This window comes from Sitodiplosis mosellana, unplaced genomic scaffold (genome assembly GCF_009176505.1).
Source record: "Sitodiplosis mosellana isolate CC-2019 unplaced genomic scaffold, AAFC_SMos_1.0 Smas_scaffold_6197, whole genome shotgun sequence".
Taxonomy (NCBI): Eukaryota; Metazoa; Arthropoda; class Insecta; order Diptera; family Cecidomyiidae; genus Sitodiplosis; species Sitodiplosis mosellana.
In genome coordinates this window covers 1,179,538-1,200,657 of record NW_022601438.1, presented here as the reverse complement: position 1 = coordinate 1,200,657, position 21,120 = coordinate 1,179,538, and the positions used below count along the sequence as shown (strand labels likewise).

At 35.7% G+C, this 21,120-nt stretch overlaps 1 protein-coding gene across 5 annotated transcripts; it reads left to right on the top strand.

Annotated features, from left to right (window-relative positions):
• The first annotated feature begins 1,124 nt into the window (after positions 1–1,124).
• Positions 1,125–21,003, top strand: LOC129577540 (nocturnin). 5 transcript variants are annotated; one of them, XM_055464845.1, is made up of 8 exons: positions 3,092–4,237; positions 11,967–12,283; positions 17,842–18,077; positions 18,207–18,272; positions 19,163–19,284; positions 19,355–19,681; positions 19,789–20,178; positions 20,257–21,003. In XM_055464845.1, the coding sequence occupies exons 2-8, from the start codon at positions 12,210–12,212 to the stop codon at positions 20,419–20,421; spliced, it is 1,380 nt and encodes a 459-aa protein (XP_055320820.1). In that variant the 5' UTR covers positions 3,092–4,237; positions 11,967–12,209; the 3' UTR covers positions 20,422–21,003. The 5 variants fall into 5 exon arrangements, with proteins under 5 accessions (XP_055320822.1, XP_055320820.1, XP_055320821.1 ...); XM_055464844.1 differs by lacking the exons at positions 3,092–4,237; positions 11,967–12,283 and adding exons at positions 14,317–14,454; positions 17,300–17,496; XM_055464847.1 differs by lacking the exons at positions 3,092–4,237; positions 11,967–12,283 and adding an exon at positions 1,125–1,253.
• Positions 21,004–21,120: the final 117 nt, after the last annotated feature.

The following is a 21,120-nucleotide window of genomic DNA, read 5'->3' as shown; positions in this document are numbered from 1 at the left end:
CCACAGATTTCATTCAAAATTCATTGCAAATGTGCACCTAATCGGAAAAAATCTTTCAGTTTTCAGCACGTGGTAGGTGTTTTTTTCAGTAGAAAGCAGGAAAAAACAGAAAGTAATTTTTTTGCGTGTTTTTTCACTATCACTATCAATATAAACACGAAGAATGTTTAAAACAACCGCCTCGTTTTTTGACTTGAAGATGATTTTTTTTCTTTCACAAGGTCCATTAATATCATATCACTTGAATGTTTTGGAACGATTATCGGACTTTGCTCACAATATTCGTTATATATGAATCTCATCAATGGAGTGAATTCTATTTTTAGCTCAATCCTTCGTTTTTAATTTTGAATAAAACACAATGAATATTTGAAATCCTTTGTATTGTTGCATTTTGACTTTTTTCATACTCTCAATTCAACATATTGTTTGCAATGTGAAACGCTGTATTTTAAGAGCACTTTAGCTTGCACAGTTACAGCACTGATATTAGTTTACTTTGCAATACTTCTGGCAAGTTTGTATTTGGATACGCTATGTTCTGTGTAATTGTTGGATTGTCCAAGTAATTGCATTCATCAAGTTGGAATGCTCATCATGCATAACGAAAAAATAATTTAAAAAACAATTTTAAAAATAAAAATTTAGCTAATTATGCAATACAAAATGCAGCAAACGGCATTTGTGCAAAAATTCATGCAATGCCATTTATTTTTCCGTTCATCAATCAAATTGATTTAATTCTGTAAAACAAAATTAAATTTCCAACATGTTCATATATTTTCTTTATGCTTATTAGAAATGCATCAATTTGCTTCAAGCTGATCAAAGAGTAGTATTTAGTCGTTTTAGTATTAGTAGTATTTTTTGTTTGTTGAAAAAAGTCATGTTAGAACAAATGTTCTGTTTCTCTCCATGCATCCTAATCGTTGTTCTCCTCTCAATATCTTTCGCATATGCTATGCTAAAAGACAGAACTGTGGCCATCGTGTTTGTGAGTGCATGACTGCAGGGGAAAACGGCAAGAGAGAATGTAAACAATGCTTGGTGGATAGTAGACGGAGACGTCGTGCAATTCGCATTAGGTGAGTATTGCAAAAAATGACAGCTGACTGTCAATTACAAATGTGTGTAGCGAGAGAGAAACGCGAAAATACATGACATGTTTGCCAGTGATTTAAATTATATCCAACGACGATAAATCAAAACCGTGGCATTTGTGCATCAATTTGGTGTTTCGACTATACACACCGGTAAGTGCTGATATTTCAAATAAAAAAAAAATACCCGGAAAATATGTGCCATTTTACTTTGAATGCGATCGCTTTGGTTTTGTTGCGGCTGATGTAGTTGTTTCAAAATTTGTTGTTTCAATCGAATTTATGTTGTCGTTCATCTATAAATATGTTTGTTTGCATAATATTCATTTGTTGTTGTTGTTGACTGTTTATATTTTTGAACTTTTGAATTGTTGTTGTACATAAAACTGTTTTTATGTGCGCACACACACACACCGTCTAATTGAAATGAAGTGTATCAAAAGTCAACAGAAGTCCTACGATGAAATTTGCTATGACAAATGAAAGGTACAGAAAAAAAACTATGCGACGGAAAACTTTTCGCAATAAATAAATTGACTCTTTGCTGGTGATATCAAATGACGTGCGTGCGCGTGTTTTCAATTCGATGTCTAACTAAATTGTTACTTTGTACGTAAGTTACTAGCGAAAAATCATCGATAAAGTGTAGAGATTGTATGCTTCTTATTTCTTATCAGCCGCAAGACATTTTGTTTGCTTGTGTTTCAACATTTTTATTATTTTATAGTGTTTTTTTTTATTTGCCACCCGTGCTATTATAACGGGTATGCTGTTTTATTTTTGTCTGTATCATTTCTCACAGTAGATGAAACGGTTTTAAGTCGACAATGGCAGACACACTGATGTGGATGATAATGTTTGTGTGGTAATTACCCGTGCAATTGACGCGATAAAGTGTCAATGAGATAATAATTTGCTATTTGAATCATGCGGTGTTTATCTCCAACAGACTGACTGATTGCACTGTCTGGATTTAATTCGCTCTTAATTCTTGATTTCTACACCGAAACAAAGGGATTTTGATTGGACAGCATGATATAAATCAAAATCAGCTATTCCGATGAAATGAGACCTTATAATTTTAAATATGGTCGCAGAAGATCTGATACTACTTTTAGGCATTTTTAGATTAAGCAGAAAAAATCGACTCGGGCAAATAAAGGCACAAATGCTTGTTACCTCTCTTGATAAACGACTCTTTCCCAAGATAACGATAGTGTATTTAAAGTGGAAAGTACACAGACTGAGTGGTAAAAATGTAGCACAAAGGGCGACTATATTGTAAATACAATTTAATATACTAGAAAATATGATAGTCGAAAAACGGGTGATGTTGACAGTCAATTGCTTTGCTAACGCAAACAACCACCACTACCACCGTCACCGTTGCCGGCACTCAAATGTGAGGAGGTTTTTTTTCCTGATAACTGACCAAATGACTTTGCTTGAACCCCGTACGACTATGTCAGAAGAAAGAATTGAATGATGATGGAATTGGAAAAAAGGAGATAGGTACATCATGGGTGTACTTTTAAGAATATAGCTTTTAAAGATAAATGTGCGAGTTCATTACAATGAAAAGTGTTTTTTTTTACAATCACATTGAAAAGTGTTCGTGGGGCTCAAGTGTTGGCTCAATGTTTTGGTTGTTTTTTTTTAATCTCGCCACTCATTTACACACATTTACGAAATTTGTGTTATAATTTAGTAACGGCGACGCATGGGATCTTAGTGTACTCGTCCCAAATTTACTCTTTTTTTTAAATATTTCAATCGGCACATCGCACACAACGTCAACACCCAACGAACAACAAATAAATATATAAAACATAATTGCTCGATTCTTCTCAGTGGGATCTAGGACTATTTCGGATGATAATAATCGCCACAGACAAATGAATCGTGCCAATGTGTATGTACGCAATATTACATATAAATCGAAATTCGTAGACAATCTTTTCGCTTGTCGTCGTCGCCGTCGTTGTCATCATCGTTGGGATTAATTTAGCAAAACGGCCGTGTGTCTGCTTGTGTGCGAGTAGGCTTGAGACATTGGTTCATTGTAGATTGGCTCTATTTTTTTCGAATGCGATCGCGTCCAATGCATAAGTGTGGCTTTGCTGCTATCAGTTCAAGCGGTTATAATCATTTTGCCTGTTCGGTTTTTCATATTGATATTTCTCTTCATTACATTGGGTTTTCTGTTTTTGTTGTTGTTGTTCGTAGCCGCAACGAGAAAGAGCTGTGAATAAAATTTCTAAACTCTTGTTTCAGCCGGTTTAGTAATCAAAAGTCCGTTGCTTGCGACAAAGTGCATCGTCGTCGTTGTAGTGCGTACAACGAAAACCAAATATAAAAATTCACACACCTCAATCGCTAAAGTCAGTTACATCGAACCGTCAACCTAAGTTTCTTGCATATTTGTTATTTGTTTTTCTTCGATTCTTCTAGTTTTGATTTTCGCATTCAAGTTATTCGATTCGCGTTCGATTGCTACGAAAGAAATTTCTTTACTACGCTAAACATGTTTCGATATGCAAAAGTTCAAGGCCTGTCTTGTTTGCAAGTGAATTTTGGTTTCGCTTAAAACGCAAACAGTGCTAATATTCCGAACATTAAATAAAATCCAATTTTTTTCCACAATAAATTCGGTAATTGACATTAAAAATTGTCGTGATGATCATTTACGTCAGAACACTATTCAAAAAATTTCAAAAAGTTATATGACTTGTTGGTTGGGCGTTAGATCACAAAAAGAGCCCAGTTGAAGTGAGTGAAAAATTTGTTGTTGGTTGTGGCGCCGTTTTGTGGAGAGAGGAAGAGAAAGAGAGTGTGCGCGAGAGTCAGTAATTTGCCTGAAGTTCGAAAATTAGTTTCTTTGGTTTGGTCAAGAGAGTTAGAGATACACATACGCGTGACGAACCAGTCCGTATGTGCACATATTACAACGGCTATCAACCAATATCATCATCATCGCGTGGATGAATTTTTACCATCGAGGCGCTGAAAGTAAGAAGCCAATGAGTTACGGTTCGAGTATTCGGAAGTGTAATCGTGGTGTGTTGTTGTGAAAACGCGACGAAATTTCGAATTTAATCGAATCGAATCAAATAAACTCCATGCGGATTATTTCACTGGTGAGCCCGAAGCGTTTTTTTTCTCAAAAATTCAATCACATTGTTTAGATGTCAAAAGCCTTAAATGCATACCTATCTGCATACTAAATACGGAGGAAGTGAATCCATTAACGTTGCACATTCAATGAATAAAATTACTCAAGCGACCCAACTTGTTATTGTTGATGCAAACTTCAGGATGAAAGGGAAAAAACATTGCAAAAATGTAAACAATACTATAGTCACCGACTGGTTCAAAGTACAGATAGAAATACTTGGACGTGCTTTGTGTGCGTATTTTTGTTGTTGCTGCTGTTGTTGATCGCACTTGGCGGTTGCATATATATATATATATATGAAACGATTGTTGTCAATTGGCTCGATAAACACAACATTATTTCACATCGAGCATCGACTCGGCTAGAGTTCAATCTTGCCCAAACAGGCACTCACTCAAAAGCTCTCTGTCTACATTCGCTTGATTGTTTTCACATCCCATAATCAGTTCGTTAACGCCAGAATCAACTATGGCTATATCAAAACTATGTCATTTTTCAAAAATTAGTTCATTTCGAGATAATCAAAAATTTACTTTCTTACAATTCCACCTAAAGCGTACGATTTTATAAATGTGTCGACCAAAAAAAAAAATGTTGTTCACAATGTTTAATATTGTTTATAGGCGTCCTTGATCCAGCCTTTCTGATCATGAAAATAGTAAACAATACAGCGGCACCTGGGTACTAAGTGCAATGTGTCATACTTTTAACGTTTGAACTAACACAGACGCATACTTGTTACAGCAAACTATGTGCATGATTCTCTATTTCTCCAACCAGTCGCCAGGTGCCGCTTTATTGTTCTTGTTTGACGTATCTATTTGTACAGACGATCAGAGAGGCTGCCTTGATCTTGATCAAAGTCACCGATAAACAAAAAAAGTGGATCAACACAAAAACCACACAAGAGATCAATGATTGCTTCATCCAGAATTAGTAGTGGTTTGTTAATGCCGGAATTTGAACTGCTTAGTTTTTCTTGGAATATTCCTTGCAAGTACAAACACACAGAAAAAACTTGCAAATTCATCTTCTGAATCAGAAGTTCCGATGTGTCAACAACGAACAGAACAAAAAACATTGAGAGTACAAAATAATAAGCGGAAGTAAACGAGGGAGAAAAAAAACTTGGATTCACTAATAAATGATACAAATCGGAAAGACGTTATTTGTTGGTGAACCGGCTTTGTTCAGGTTTCGTATGATCTGTTCGATGTATCTAGTAATTACACAGCATGTTTACCGACCGAAAGTGTTCGTTTTTTTTCATTTATCTCTCTTTTGAATTTGCATTTCTGTTCGATAGTATCGTGATATTTTGCACTGAAACATTTTTTTTTTGTTTAAAAAGAGTTGGCTCACAAAACACGGAACTAGCGACATCAACATGGCACTACTGAAATTTTTGCTATAGTCCCCCACAGAATACTTGATTAGTTCAACTCTGTCATTTTTGAGACGTTCTATAAACAAAGTACAGTACAATATGATGCATTTGAACCTGAGCCAAAACAATTTGCTATGCGTTTACTAAATGATCACGTCTCATTACACGCACAATAGTGTGTTCTTAACTTTAACCGCCACATTTCTACATGTGAAACATTCCCATTTGATGCGGTGTAAGTGTTCCGCTTCATTTGCTGATGTTTTGTGTTTATTTATGTAGTTTTTTTTTCGTGTGCTACATTGAGAAAAAATCATGAACAAATGCGAGCGCACACTTATAAAAATCATATAAAATGACTTGGCTATGAGTGAGATTGTAAGAAACAAGACTCAGTATACACATACAAAATATTAAAACAAAAATAAAACGAAAATTAACAATAACAACGCCAACAAAACAGAAGAAGAGGAAAACACACGACAGAACATTGAATCGGCATGTAATTGCACAGAATATAATAGCTTTGCCACCACCGCAGCAGCGGGCATTGAAACAGAATTTATTTATTCTACAAGCATACGACAAGGAAGGAGATATTTCATGATTGTTATTACTATGATATTTTTTGTATTGTATTGTTTTTTTTTCTCTCGATTTCATATTCACTCTTCACTGAATTGTTTTCTGTGAAGTATTCGATTGACTTTGTTGTTGCTTTTGTGTGGCTCCATGTGTGCTGTGCTGCGCTTGCTTGCTGTGCTGTGTTGTGCTGTGAACGCTGCTAGCCGTTATTTATTTTCATTGTTTTTAAAGCTGCCTTTTTTGAACTTATAAAAGATCTTACCCGTTCGCCTCGATTAGTCTCATTATTTTAGTTGAATCGATACAATCGATAAACTGTTCCGTTTTTACTTTATTCTCAACTCTCCCTGACATTCTTCAAATTGCAATTTAGTTCTATTTATTTTGACTCGATAACGTGTTTCTATACATTGCATTGCATGTATCGTCATTCCATCCGTGATAAATCGGCCGCATTTGGATAGTTGCCACGAAGAAAAAAATTCGTTAATATTTCCAAATTTGACACATGTGAATTTCAGTCAGTTTTTAATCGGTGGCGCGTTCGAATTGGGTTTAACTGTAATGTGCACCCGTGTAATATTTCTAATTGTGTCTTTATTATTTCGAAAAGAATGTTTTAATTGAACACTTGAAAAACAAATCAAATACCTTTGCCAATCCAATCAATAAACTATAAATTAAAATTTAAACAACAGATTTAAGAGAACAAAAATGCCAATGCGATTCAATTTCAAGGATTGTATGTTTTGAAAACCGTGCATGTGAATGAACCGAACTATATAATTTGATCAACCCTCGAAATTGATTTATTAAACAACGATTTCTACCAAATTAATACAAACCAATAGGACCAATAGGACCACTTCAAAATTTCCATCGATTAAGTTTTTCATCGAATAACGGTTGATTTTTCTGTGTGTGCGCGTGTGTGCGTAGGTTATCATATTACGTCGATTTTTTATTCGATTACGTGGAATCGAGATGCAGTCGGTCAATCATCCAGTGGCCAACAAAAAAATGGGCCACGCTCGCCGACAGTCATACGGTAAAATTATGCCAATATCGTCATTGTTGAACAATCTTATTGGTTCGAATGCAAATTGTGATTCGACGCCAAACAACGACCCATCTGCCGTTCACGATCGCTCATCGTTGCCTTTGACCCATCATTCATTCGAAGCGATGGCGCTTAATTGCCGTGTCAACGAACGAAGCGATGGTGATAGCTATAGCCAGAAAAATGTCACCGATTTAACGCTAAACTTTATCAATCATGAAAAAATGGACGAAGTTAAGCAGCAACCCATCGCTGCAACTGCCAATGCTATTGAAGAGATCGACGTGAAAAAAACGTTTTTGAAGTGTGTTAATTATCACCCGAGGCAAGAGTCGGAAGCGCAAACAACCGTCGGCGATGATGTCAAATCGGATGCGGAAGATAATATCGATCGGTTATTAGGTAATGATGATACGGCTGCTCCGTGTTTGATATGCATGAACAAAGGCATGGAACCGTTAAAACACAGCTTGATGAATATTTTATGCAAAAAGCTATGCGATGAAAGTTGTAACACTTCGACAAAAACCTGTCAATCCAACGATGACATCGCTACGCATAAAAGTGACACAGCGGCCAGTGAACATGACAGCGATTCAACCGCTGAAGCCGATGCTAAATTCAAAACAGAGATCGCATTACATCGATCGAGCAGCAGTCGTCAAGAGTTTCTAGCTAGCATGCTTGAACCGGAAACAAAAGATGCAACAGATCGAAGTGACGATGAAGCACGTGTTGCACCACTCACGATTGAAAATCTAAAGCAATTCAATGACGATTATTTCCGAGAGAAGTTGGCCATTGCCGAGGCACTTGCAAACACCTCAATGATGACATCATCGGCGGCCAAGAACCGATTAGCCGCTCGCAAAATCGAAATGAGCCTCAACACACCCGATTTTGTCTACGATCCGGAAAATGCTGAATACATTCCACCCAAAGATTTGCTTATGTACTTGGTGAGGTAATGTCAATTTCAGCCTTCATCTCACTTTGTTTTTTCTTTTTCATTCGATGAAAACAAATTTATTGCTTGAACTTGACATTGACATTGATTGGAACATTATTGGCAGCATGTTTTCGCACTCTCACTCGTTCACTCTATCTTCCTCGATCTCGATGCGAACGATCACAAAAACAATTACAGAATCATACTGCACACACACACACACACACACATACACACACACTCTCTCTTGCAACGATTTATGGACAAATTATGTAAATGCATTAGCATATCGAAATGTTGTTGTGTGTTTGAGTCACGTGTCGAACCAGTCTAAGCAATTTATTGCAAATGGTTCCGGTTTAGGGAAACAATAATGAATTTATAAAAAAAAGAGAAAAGAAAAATGAAACAACAAAGAGACAATTGTGTGATTCTGAAATTCGCTAAATCGTTATGCATGCCGGTGTGTTTGTAATTCCATACATTCGCACACTCACTCACTCTGTAATCAATGACTGCTTCAAATTAACCTTGAGGTCCATGCGCATTAAGTTCATATTGGATCTGAAATAGGTGTGTATGCGCATGAGCTTGAATATTTCCTTCAATATGATGCTTAATGAAATAAATAAATTGAAGCATAAAAGTTCATGTGAAGTAGCGACCCAAAAGGCGATTTTCAAGCGAAAAAACCACCCTTACATAAAATTTTCCTTCCGATCGATTGAGACTGGTCTGAATTTTCCCCGATTTCCCGATTTCCCACAGTAGCGCTTTTCGAAGAGTTTTCCAACCAATACATAGCAATATTGCACAGCAGAGCAGATACAATACATACAATATTACTACTTTCGCCAATAGTAATGATGGTAATTTGCTAAATTATATAGTACGATTGAACTTATTCCGTTCTCTGTGAGTAAATTTTTTCCAATCGTGTCTCGTGTGTTTCCAAATAGTTTCTACAGTCGAAAATTCTTTTAAGAATAACATGCTTGATAAAGATTCTTGTTGCGTCGGTCTCTATGCGACGACACGAGAACGAAAAAAAAGCATTATTATACAGCAAGATACACACAAACCACAACATCACGACCAAAATTCTCACACGTGAAGGTCAACATCATTTTTGCATGAATAAGTATCCATTTAACTCTTATTTTGTGACACATTAATAAGGATTTTGGTGTGTATCGTTCTGAAGCTGACAAGAAATACGAACTGTATCGGTGAGATAAGCCTTAGAGTAGGCAATTCATATATCAACACGGATCAGGTTAGGGTCTTTTGATTCTCCTGTGGCTTGATTCGAAATCTAACTAGCTACTATCGCCATCAAACGCCGAAATACTCGACGACCAGCTGAACGAGAAAACCAAAACCGAAATAATCAGTTTTTTTTTTCTCTCTGTATTTACTTGTGCTCCGATTTGTTCAGGAAATAAAAATTTTACAAAAATGAAACGACGTGCGCCGCGCACACATTGTAACCTCATAAACGTGTGATGATTACGAATATTTCATTGTACGGAATAATAGATATACACTCATTTATTTATCTATTTCGTTTTAAACGACCACTGGTACGCTCGATGTTTATTCGCGTTGTGCGATGCCCGATCAAACTGGACACATTTAATATGAATCAGTGCCATAAAATATGAATATAAATAGCCAATATGAATTGAATGAATTGAGAAAGCTTTTCATTTTGTTTTTGTTTTTGTTTTTTATTTCTGCTACTTAACCGAGTGTGCGCCAGTCGTTGTCAATGAACAATTATTTTATGTTCACTTTGTTTGCACAATTGACCGTCGTATTTATAACAATAATTATCGGAAGTTTTTTGTGCTGTTGTTTCTGTTGCTGTCTCTTTCCTTTCACTCTGTAAATTGATGTAATTGTGTTTTGTCTCTTCGAATGTGTGTGATGATTTTGCTCACGAAAATATTCGCAATGAACGTGCGTGGACTTTACATCCAAAAACGATGACTTGATTGGTGTGCATGTGTGTACTTCCATGACGATACTGCCGACAAGCGTTTTTCATAGTTCAGGTGTTTAACGTGCTGATCGCACGGTCATCACGTTAAATTGATAAACAATCCATGATTCAACGAAAAAGTGTATAGAAACAACTCTCGCGGGGCTCCTTCACGGAAGCTTTTCAACAGGCGTGCATTGTACAAAAAAAAAAAACAACACAAAAAAATACACAACCATACGCAACAAAAACATAGTAGTTGCAAACTGAATGACCATTTCTTAATTCCGGAAACCTTCATCCCGTACACACAAGAAACGAAACACTCTTTCTTTAATACACTTTGACAATACTAATTTATTTTTATAAGTTGATTGAATTTCGTCCACATATGCATCCTTGAACTTGAGACTAAGTTCCGTCGTAAAAGATTTTACCGTGTTTTTCCATGGAATATTTGTTTGATTATCGTGTAAAATGACGACTTTTTGTAAAAGTGCCTTTCAACAAATACAAACGACATTATCATAAAAAAAAAGGTTCCTCTAATTGAAAATTATCAAAACAAAATGTACTCTAGATAGATATTGTTCATATTCCGAAGGCAAAGAAAAATGTCAAAAAGAAACGCAACATTTAATCTGGAGTTGTAAATACCGCACCGGTAGTCCCATCCAGTAGCTGTCAAACGAACAGCGCCACACATTTTAACGGCAATATTTGACACTACTCAATGTTTGACAATGTGAGCGAGACTTAAGTGCATCCACGATCGTGCTCATTGCACTACGAGCGTGGGTCTACACTGGTGCTCAATGTTTGGACGCACTTTAGTTTGCAAATAATTTGTTAGTGTAATGCTATCCCTGTGGTAAATATCAGGTCTGCGGCCAAAAAGCTATTGTTTTCTTCGTACTGTTTTCTTGTCGTTCTTGTTTTTTTTTTCGATCGCCTATTGAAACCGAACTGTAATCATTACATTATTGATCTATTCTTATTTGATTTTGGATTTGGTTCTTTATCAGTCTCCGTCAGCTAGACTAAACATTTCAGCCAAATTTTTCGTGCGATTCTTTATCGCAAGCTAAACAAACGTACAATTAAAATCCAATTTAAATATTGTACTGTAGAGATTTTCGCCATTGAACACATTTCGTTTGCATAGCTGAAATTCGTAATTTAAAATTTAAATTCGTGGCCGGAGCCAACAGTAACAGCAACAATACCCAGCAGCTACATCGACGTCGAAAAAAAAACAACAAATAATATGAACAGACGTAAATGCAACGTTTGTACGAAGCATGCAAATGGTGTTTTGCATCAGCAATAAACAGCACGCCAAATAAATCGTATAAAATATGTGTATTTACATTTTGAGAGTGGAAAGATCGAATAATTTGAATGTTTTTGAAGAATAAAAAAAGCACAACAATAACTAAACTATGACGCTTTCAGTAAATCAGCAACATTTATACATTTCGTATGTAAATCTTCCAATTTTTCGTAGACGAATCATGTGCATTTGAGACGATTTAAATGTAAAACCACTCAAATGCACTTGAATCGGCTAAGAAAATTGCATGATTTGCTTGTGAAACAACTAATTTGAGACGTGCAAATTAATGAGGATTCATTTTCTCCGTCGCAGGCTCAAATGATATAAATACAAAAAAATGTTAAGCAAATGTTTTCTTTCTCTTCGCTTCGTCTTCTTTCATTGTGTTAGGAATCGAACGCACCGAAAAAAAATCAGTGGTATTTCAGTTGATTGAAAATGTTATCCAAATGATTGATCCCCTACTGGCAAATACATACACAATACCTTATCGATAAGCTAGTTCGTTATCCCAATAATCAACCGCAATACCATTGGAGCTGCATCAGATATATATATATATATATATATAAATCAACCGTGTTCAACGGCCGCAATTCACTAGAACATCGCGCGCATAATTCAAATTCAATCATGGAAATCATGACCAAATCAACTCGACTCTTTGTCACGCAACGGAAATTCATTCGATTGCTATCAATACCAAGGTAATTGCACAACGGATCAATCGGCTACGATCGTGGCACAATCATACCACAGCGCATGTAAATCCGTTTCTATCTAATGAAAACAATAATCATTGAATGAACCGAGTAAAAAAATCTCACAAAAGAAAAGCTTCCAAAATGATTTGGTGTTTATGAAAAAAAAAAAACTAAAGGTACAAGAACAACACGATAAGAAAAAGACACAAAGAAGAATATTTGATACATAATACAAATGCAGTAAAAATTTGTGAATGAGAAACAGTTAACGACGTGACAGTCCGACAATGAATTAAAAATAATATACACGATTCTCATGGATATAAAAAAAAATATGTTCATCCGACGTCATCACCATCAAACTGGTTCGACTTGTATTTATGTTCTAAAACAATTTTGCAATCTAACATTAATAATAATTTTATTATTACGCTCTCCGCCTGATACATTCCGCATTTGGATTTTTTTTTCAATATATACATTATGTACAAAAAGTACCCGGAATACATCATTTTAGCCGCTTCAGGTATAGATATCGTGTAAAGTATTTTTTTCCTGAGTTGGTACAATCTTAACAAATATCCAAGCCAAATTTGAACTCAATATGTCAATTAGTATAGCTGTGGCAGTGGTGTAAGTAATACCTCCAAAGGTACCAATGGCGATTCTCTGCAAAAGCATCGTCTTTTAAGGTAGTGTCTTTTTTTATGCAGATATCGAGTTAGAATTTTTTCCTTGAGTTGCTACAACCTTAACAAACATCCATGCCAAATTTGAGTTTAATATGTCAAGTAATTTAGTTGTTACAGCGTTATAAGTGATACCTCCAAAAGGTGCCAAAAATTGGGCTCTTCGAGTCTTTTGATTTTTCACCTCCAACACTGCGCGTGTATCTTTTTTTATTCTTCATACTCAATTAAACATGAAGTAGATAGTCCAATTATAATATATTGGGAAATTAGAGCCACAGAAAAATACATTTATGAACAGATACAAGCTGAGAAACTTGAAAAATTCGAAATTTGTGACTTTTTTTGGTTTTCATGGCGTCATTTATCAATGGATGTAGTTTTTCTATGTTAAATATATACCAAAATGAAGGAAACAGAATGCTCAAGAACTTTGCTGAAGACACCAATGCAATATAATGCTGTATTTTTGCTCAAACATAGTTAAAAACAAGATATTTTTATGACACTTTTGCAAAAAATCGCCATTGGTACCTTTGGAGGTATTACTTACACCACTGCCACAGCTATACTAATTGACATATTGAGTTCAAATTTGGCTTGGATGTTTGTTAAGGTTGTATCAACTCAGGAAAGAAAATACTTTACACGATATCTATACCTGAAGCGGCTAAAATGATGTATTCCGGGTACTTTTTGTACATAATCGAATGTAGTCTTTGCTCTGAAACGAATGATAACGTCCTCCTGCGTCGCATCGCAATAAATAGAATTGGCTCTTGATGATTTTGAATAATTTAATAAAAATTTGCCGCCGTGCGTCGCATCAAAGAACAATAGGCAATAGGCACACAAAGAGTGTCGAATCATGCGAATATCATGTAATAATGACGTAAACGGCTGTGAGTTGCGTCAGCGAAATGCTAGAGATCGCTTCGGTTGATCCTGCATAAATCGTATGTGTTGGATTTGGTTGATCGCTTTAAGATTCTGACTCTGTGCACACGCCACAAAAACGCACAAAGACAGAGACATCGGATAAATCATATGAAACAGAGAGAGAACGAAGTTTAAATTTGAAAAAAAAAAACATGAAACTAAAAATCTTGTTTTCTACGCGCTCATTCTCGTGTTTTTGGGCAATAATATTTGTTGTTCTGTCGTCGTTCTTTTTTTCTACTGCTTCTCCCTCTATCTCACTCTCACTCACTCTCTCTCTCTCTCTTTCTCTCTCTCTCTCGAGATCCAGAGATCTTCTTAATGTGTTCAATTCAAACAAGATTGTGAATTTCTGAGTACGAGCGACGACTTGATAAAAGTCCACCAATTTTATGCTTGTCTTAATAGTTTTGGATGAATCTTTGCCGTGTCAAAACACACATCCATGATTCAAGCGGTTTGCAATTTATCGTTTGCAGTTGTTTGATTTTAATTTGTTTCTTTTTTGGAATCGAAACCTCCCCAGTGTATATTATAAATTCAGTGGTATCTTCGATAATTTTGTATTTTATTTTCGTCTTGGAATTAAATGTGATTCTGTAACCACACACAATATTCGAAAAGCTCTTGACATTCTATTTCGTTCGTTTGAAACAACGGAAGAAAAATTACATGGTGAAAATCTCAAATGGAAACAAATCCAATCGAATTATTCTAGTCGAACTGCGCTCCTCCACGAATCTATGAATTATTCCGCGTTGAATAATTTTTATCCAAAGCTCACCGGACGGTGAATACAGATACTCAATTTGACTACGCGAGCAACAGCTTGACTTTGAAAATTGTGACTTTTTTGTTTGATCGATAAAAAAGACACAAACGATTTGATATGTCATTAAAGGAAGGGAAACCAGAATCTTACATTTTGAGTGTATATAAAGTGGCTGTGGCAATCCGTTCTCGAACATTTGATGTTATTTCAATTTTAATGATGATTGTGTTTCCTTTCCGAAATGGTTCATTTTGTATTATTATTCATACATTGTTGCATCGATAATGGGCCACAGACGAAAGTCTTAAAGTAGTGATTGAAAATCTCAGAGCGGAAATCGACGTAGCAAAAAAATGCTTTTGTTTTGAGTGTTAGCATGTTGTATCCTTGTGTGTGTGTGTGTGTGTGTGTGTGTGTGTGTGTGTGTGTGTGAATCCTCGAGCAATATCAAACGAAAATTCCAAAATCATAGAAAGCCTACGATATGAATATATTTTCGAATGGAATTTGCACGTTCAACACAAAATTTTGAATATTTCGTGATAAAACTGGCGATTGCCGTTACATGCGTGTGTTTCTCCCCCTTTCTTCGGTTTATCTTTTCTTCTTCCATCGAGATTGACCTATTCACACATATTTCTCAGCGTTTTGTCTAATGCCATCGTTTGTGAGTTAGTTGAGCTACTTGTGATGCTGCATTTCAACGGTTTGTCGCTCGAAGCCAGTCAAAAATCTATTCAGCGTGTTATGAGTCTCTCTCTCTCTCTCTCTCTCTCTCTCTCTTTCTCTCTCTCTCTCTCTCTCTCTCTCTCTCTCTCTCTCTCTATGTTTTGTGTATGTATGCGTTCATGGGCTTGTATCTTTCACTGTTTGGCTTTCTGTGCGAGACGAATAGCGATTTCGAATATCATTACATGATTATGCTTATCGTCTCGTTTTTATCTAGATTTCCATCACTCTCGAATACAGTGTTGTTCTCAATGACTTTGAACACAGAAGTGTATAATCATTTGCATGTATCATTTAGATCAGAGGTGCCCGACTTGAGAATTGCATAGTTCCCTTTGAATTCGATTCAAGCATTAAGTCAGCAGATGAAATGGATGGCAAAAAAAAAAATCCATAGCACACTCGTGTGACTTATTCAACCATTTCATCTGCGCATTGTATCTCCCCATAACTGTGGAAATGAGCGTGTGAAAATGCCACTCCGCACGCACAGAGAGAAAGAGAGCGAACTCATCTGCAGTGGAAATGAAAAGTAGATGAAGTGGAAATGCTTTTTCAGACATTGTCTGTCTCGTAAAAATCATTGTACAACGAACATTAAATAAACAAATTAATGGTGTAAATAAAACAAGAAGCCATCCAGACATCTGCTACCATGCTATATTATGTGTGTGATTGCCGTGTTTGTTTGCGCTCGCGTGTGTGTGTGTGTGCGTAACCAACCACACGGAATGTGCAAGGAATCGTTTAGAACGTCATAGCAAACGAAAGCAAAACGATAATGCAACTTCAAGAAGAGTCAAAGTGTACACACAATGAAAGAACAATAAATTGCCGGATTAGCTGTGTATTTGGCGCGTTCGACATAATTTTAAATAAATTATATCGAATCGACTGATAAAATACACGTCGCCGAGATTCGACGGATTTGTATGTACTGTTGCTGCTGCTGTTATGGTTTTTTTTTTCTTTCTTCGGTTCGTTTTTGCGACATCGGCTGTCGAGTGAACAGAGAAGTTCGATACAGAGACAACAATCACACTGTGACTAGCAAATCTCCACTCAAAATCGGACTCTCCATGTGTGTTGTTGCTTCTTTCATTCAACTTCAAAACACACAACACTCAGAATTTTCGAAAGCATTGCCCATGATTATTACTTCTTTAATGTTTTCAAATTTAATACTGTTGTAAATGCGATTTTTTTCTTCGTTTATTGTTGATGTTGTCGTCATCGTCGTCGTCGTTTTCTTTCGCTTTTTTCTCACTCGTCTCCTTTTCTCCGTCACATCGAATTTTCTTTCTTCTTTGAGATTTAAAATATATACAGTGTATTCAGCATAAAATAAACTACTAATATCGAATACACATAAATTAGTCTTGTGTTTATATTGATATTGTAATAAGCAAAAGAGACAGACTAAACTGAAAAGGCAGATAAAACAAGACATTATGTCGAACACGTACGTAAATGCTGCTGATCCAATGAAATCAAGAAAAAAAAAGAAACGAACGAACGAACGACAAAAAATAATATATGAATACAAAAATTCGATATATATATAGTTTAAGGTGATCACTTTCATCGTTTCAGTGTAGTTTGTTCCATCAGTTGCGTTTGATTTATCTTACCCGATCGTACACACACTGATCAGTCACCAACAGTAGCGCATCTACACTTAGCACAAAACCGAATTGTATTCGTCCTAACGCAGAATTAAGTGCAGTTTTTCTACTACGCTTTTGGAGAAAATAAAATTGTGTCCTTTTTTGTCGATTTGCTTTTCGATTTTTTGTGTGGTTTCTCACGCAAGAAAAAAAAAACCAAGTGATTTTTAACTTATTTTTCTCGATTTTTTTTTTCCTGTCATTCCATTGAAACTGTGTACAGACTTTTTTTTGTTGGGTTAGATAGAAAAAAGTTCTCAGGAACAATAAAAAAAAAGTGTTTTGTAAAGAAAATTATACAATAAACTATAAGAAAATAATCAAAATGATTGAACAACAAATCCCCACGGTTCCGCAACAACCAAAGAAACCATGCAAAAATGATCGCAAAACAATGCTTAAGAAACAGGCACTGGCACGGTATTATTTTCAGTTTATTTATTTTGTAGTTGAACACTAACGGAGTTTTAATTTTGTTTTTCATTTTCATTTTCATTTATCATCATTGTATATTTTCATTTGAAGCAAAATGATTCAGTTGAAGTTTGAAGTACTTTTTTTCGTGTATTTTTGAACATTTTACTTTCGAAAACCGCTTTTTATTAAAGAGCAGCTAATTGTCGATTGAAGCAACTTCATTATATCATCTGGATACATCACAAATCAATCCACCACAAATGATGAAAATAATTTAACGCTATCCAAATATTTAAAAAAATCTAAAATTCAGGCAATTATTTGCAAACAATTTCTTACTTTCTGTAGAATGGGATCATTTAATTCGGCGCCAAAAATCAATAACATCGATTCGCAAGATGATGACGTCGAAATACCGAATGGATTGGAAACTGCCGCTGATTTGGTGAACTATTGCAAACTGATGCGTGGCGATAATCGGCCGGAATTATTACAGCGATCATTTTTCAAACCGATCAATGACCTTTCGCTGAATGATGTAACCGATGGTTTACGTTATTTACACTTGAATTCAGTGTCTAAAGGTAAAAACAAAAAATAAAGTGGAAATGATTTTGTCATTTTCTTTTGATCTTTTTTTTTTTGGTATTTCAATTGCCAATTGAAATTTTGAGGTTTGATCAGCTTTCTAATGTGGATTTCTCTGTTTTTAGTTTGTAGCTCACCAAAGTCTTTGCCAAATCATATACGAATTCTGCAATGGAACATTCTCTCCCAATGTGAGTATGGAAAAATATTGATTTGTGATGAATTGCCAAATATTGGTCTAATATACAAATGTGACCGTCATGAACGCCGCCGCCGATAAATTGTTTGTTCGAAAATCGAGCAAAAATTGATGAATAAATGCGTTTTTTTTTTCTTCAATTCCTTCTTCGATTGTAATATCATCAATTGAATGAAACGGAGCACGAGGCTACGAACAAAAACTGTTCAGACCACAAACAAGATCCGAGACAACAAACTAATTTATGTATACGTAAATTGCGTCACAATCAGCTTGATTCAAATGATAACCCGAAATTCATAAATACAATCGCGTAAATAAGAAAAAAACATATATCGCACAAGCTACGAATAAAAACCCGTTGGAAATCGAACTGTGGGTTTATTAGTGATTCAATTCAAATCGAAATTCGAAGAAAAGTGTAATTAAAAGGCGAGACTAAGCAAACAAATGTGTGTGTGTTTTTTTCTGTCGCTTTGTGTATCACCACGTAAGAGAAAAAAAGGGAAACCCCAAATCGCAGAACATAATATTTTTTCGGGGCACTCGTTGCAAAATAATCATGAAGATCCGTTTAAAAGAAGATCGGATCGGATCAAGAGACGTGCGGCCATATCAATGACAAGTTAGACGTCACACCAAACCTATATTCAAAGCAATTATTTATCACAAACAATTTTTTTTTTCTGTCGTCGACTTCGATCGAACACACATACACACGCCAAATTTGCACAAATTTACATATCGAATCTATTTTTATTTGTTTTTTTCGGTTCCATAATTCATCTGGGACAACCACGTGATGCCAACCACATTTTCGAAATGGAATGGAAATGTTTAACACGCCGAAATTCGAACAAAAAATAACAACAACAACAACAGCTTTGGGTCAACATAATGACAACTTTGTTTGCTGTCCAGCTGATGCGTTAACATGGGAATCGCGCAAATACCTCATTGTGCAGGAAATCATTCAAAATGATCCAGATGTCATTTGTTTACAGGTGCAGCACGAGAAAAAAGTTTCTGCCGCTCAATTTTCATAATCAATTCTATTTCTTGTTTTGCTCTTAGGAAGTGGACCACTTCAAATTTTTGCAAACAATTTTGGCCACTCAAAACTACGAAGGTATTTTCTTCCCAAAACCGGATTCACCATGTTTGTACATCACCGAAAATAATGGACCAGATGGTTGCGCACTATTCTATAAGAAGACCAAATTCGATTTGGTCAATTATGACACCCGAGTTCTGGAAGTGTGGCGCGTCCAAAGCAATCAAGTGACGATCACGGCAAATTTGCGCATTATCGAAACCGGTAAAGAGATTTGCGTGTGTACAACCCATTTGAAAGCCCGCAACGGTGCACTTTTGGCCAAATTGCGCAACGAACAAGGAAAGGTGAATGACGCAAATCCTATACATCATCATCATCAACATCATCAGCACCATTGCCACCACCAAGTCATTCAAAATTTAATCCATAAAATGTGTTTGTGTCAATTTAGGATTTGATGCGATTTGTGCAACGTGTCGCAAATAATCGGCCAATTTTAATATCTGGTGACTTTAACGCTGAACCGATTGAACCAGTTTACAGTACAGTCATCAATTTTACACCGTTGAAGCTATCATCGGCTTATGCTGATGTCTTGGCTTCGATATCGAACAATTCGACCGAAGAAAAAGACACTGAACATGCCGCCGATGAAACCAATGGGGAAGGTGTTCTGAATGGCGATGATGTCACCAATGGTGATGGCATTACAAACGGATTGAAGAGCCGTGTTGATCATCTTATCAGCCATGAACCTCCATACACCACATGGAAAATTCGTGAAGATGGTGAAGTTTGCCACACAATTGATTATGTATTCTATTCACGAGACACCCTCAAGGTAACCACACGCTCGCTCTCATTCAATCTATGTGTTTTTTTTATTGGAATTCACACATTTCATTTGGTTATTTTTCAGGTGAACAATTGCTTAAGATTTCCACTGGGAAATGAAATTGGCAAGAATCGCACACCAAGTCATCGCTATCCATCCGATCACTTTTCATTGTTGTGTGACTTCGAAATTATTGACAGCGACGGCGAAAATAATGATGATGGTGATCTAACAAACAGTTGCCCATAGACATAACAGCAACCGGCAAAACCGCAATTTCGTTAAGTCTTTCCATATTTGAATGAATAGAGAATGAGAAATTTTGAAATCTTGCAACAAAAAAAATTAGATAGAAGATAGAAGTTATAAAGATTATAAAATCAGATAACAAGGCAGAAAAAAACGACCTAGATACGGGAACATATATTTTTTTCTGGAAAAAAAATCGTATTTTATACGTTCATTTTTCATGTAAAACATGTGATAATAGCAGCTTAGAAACATTCTATATTTGTGTATTTTTAAGGTCCGATAACCTACACCAAGGAACAAAAAAACAATCAATCCCAGCAAAAGTTTCGTTTGTTCAGGTTCTCATCTTCATAATTTTGGCAAACTATTTTTTTTTTCTTTTGAAATTTTCTTCAACCCATTTTTATCGTTTTGACAAATTCCAATAACGAAATTTATTATGCCAGTGGAACATAGATAGATTTTGTCCATTCACTTTTTTTTTCTGTACAATCACAATTTTGCAATTTAATTATTTTAAACGCTAGGTAGCGGTTGTGGAACACTAAACAAACAATAAAATGGTTTGATAAAAACAAATTTTCATTCGTAATAATTTATTTGATTTGAGTACAATTTGCTTTATAAGAATTAATCCGAAAGAGAAGAATGAACAATCATCAAAACGATGTCCTGTCATTACTCGTCGACGAAAAA

Bases quoted from the DNA above. Each gene is read 5' to 3' on its own strand.
- LOC129577540 (XM_055464843.1), top strand. From the start codon at position 7,232: ATGCAGTCGGTCAATCATCCAGTGGCCAACAAAAAAATGGGCCACGCT. The intron at 19,285-19,354 runs GTGCAGCACGAG...TTTTGCTCTTAG, and splicing joins CAGATGTCATTTGTTTACAG to GAAGTGGACCACTTCAAATT. The intron at 19,682-19,788 runs GTGAATGACGCA...GTGTCAATTTAG, and splicing joins TGCGCAACGAACAAGGAAAG to GATTTGATGCGATTTGTGCA.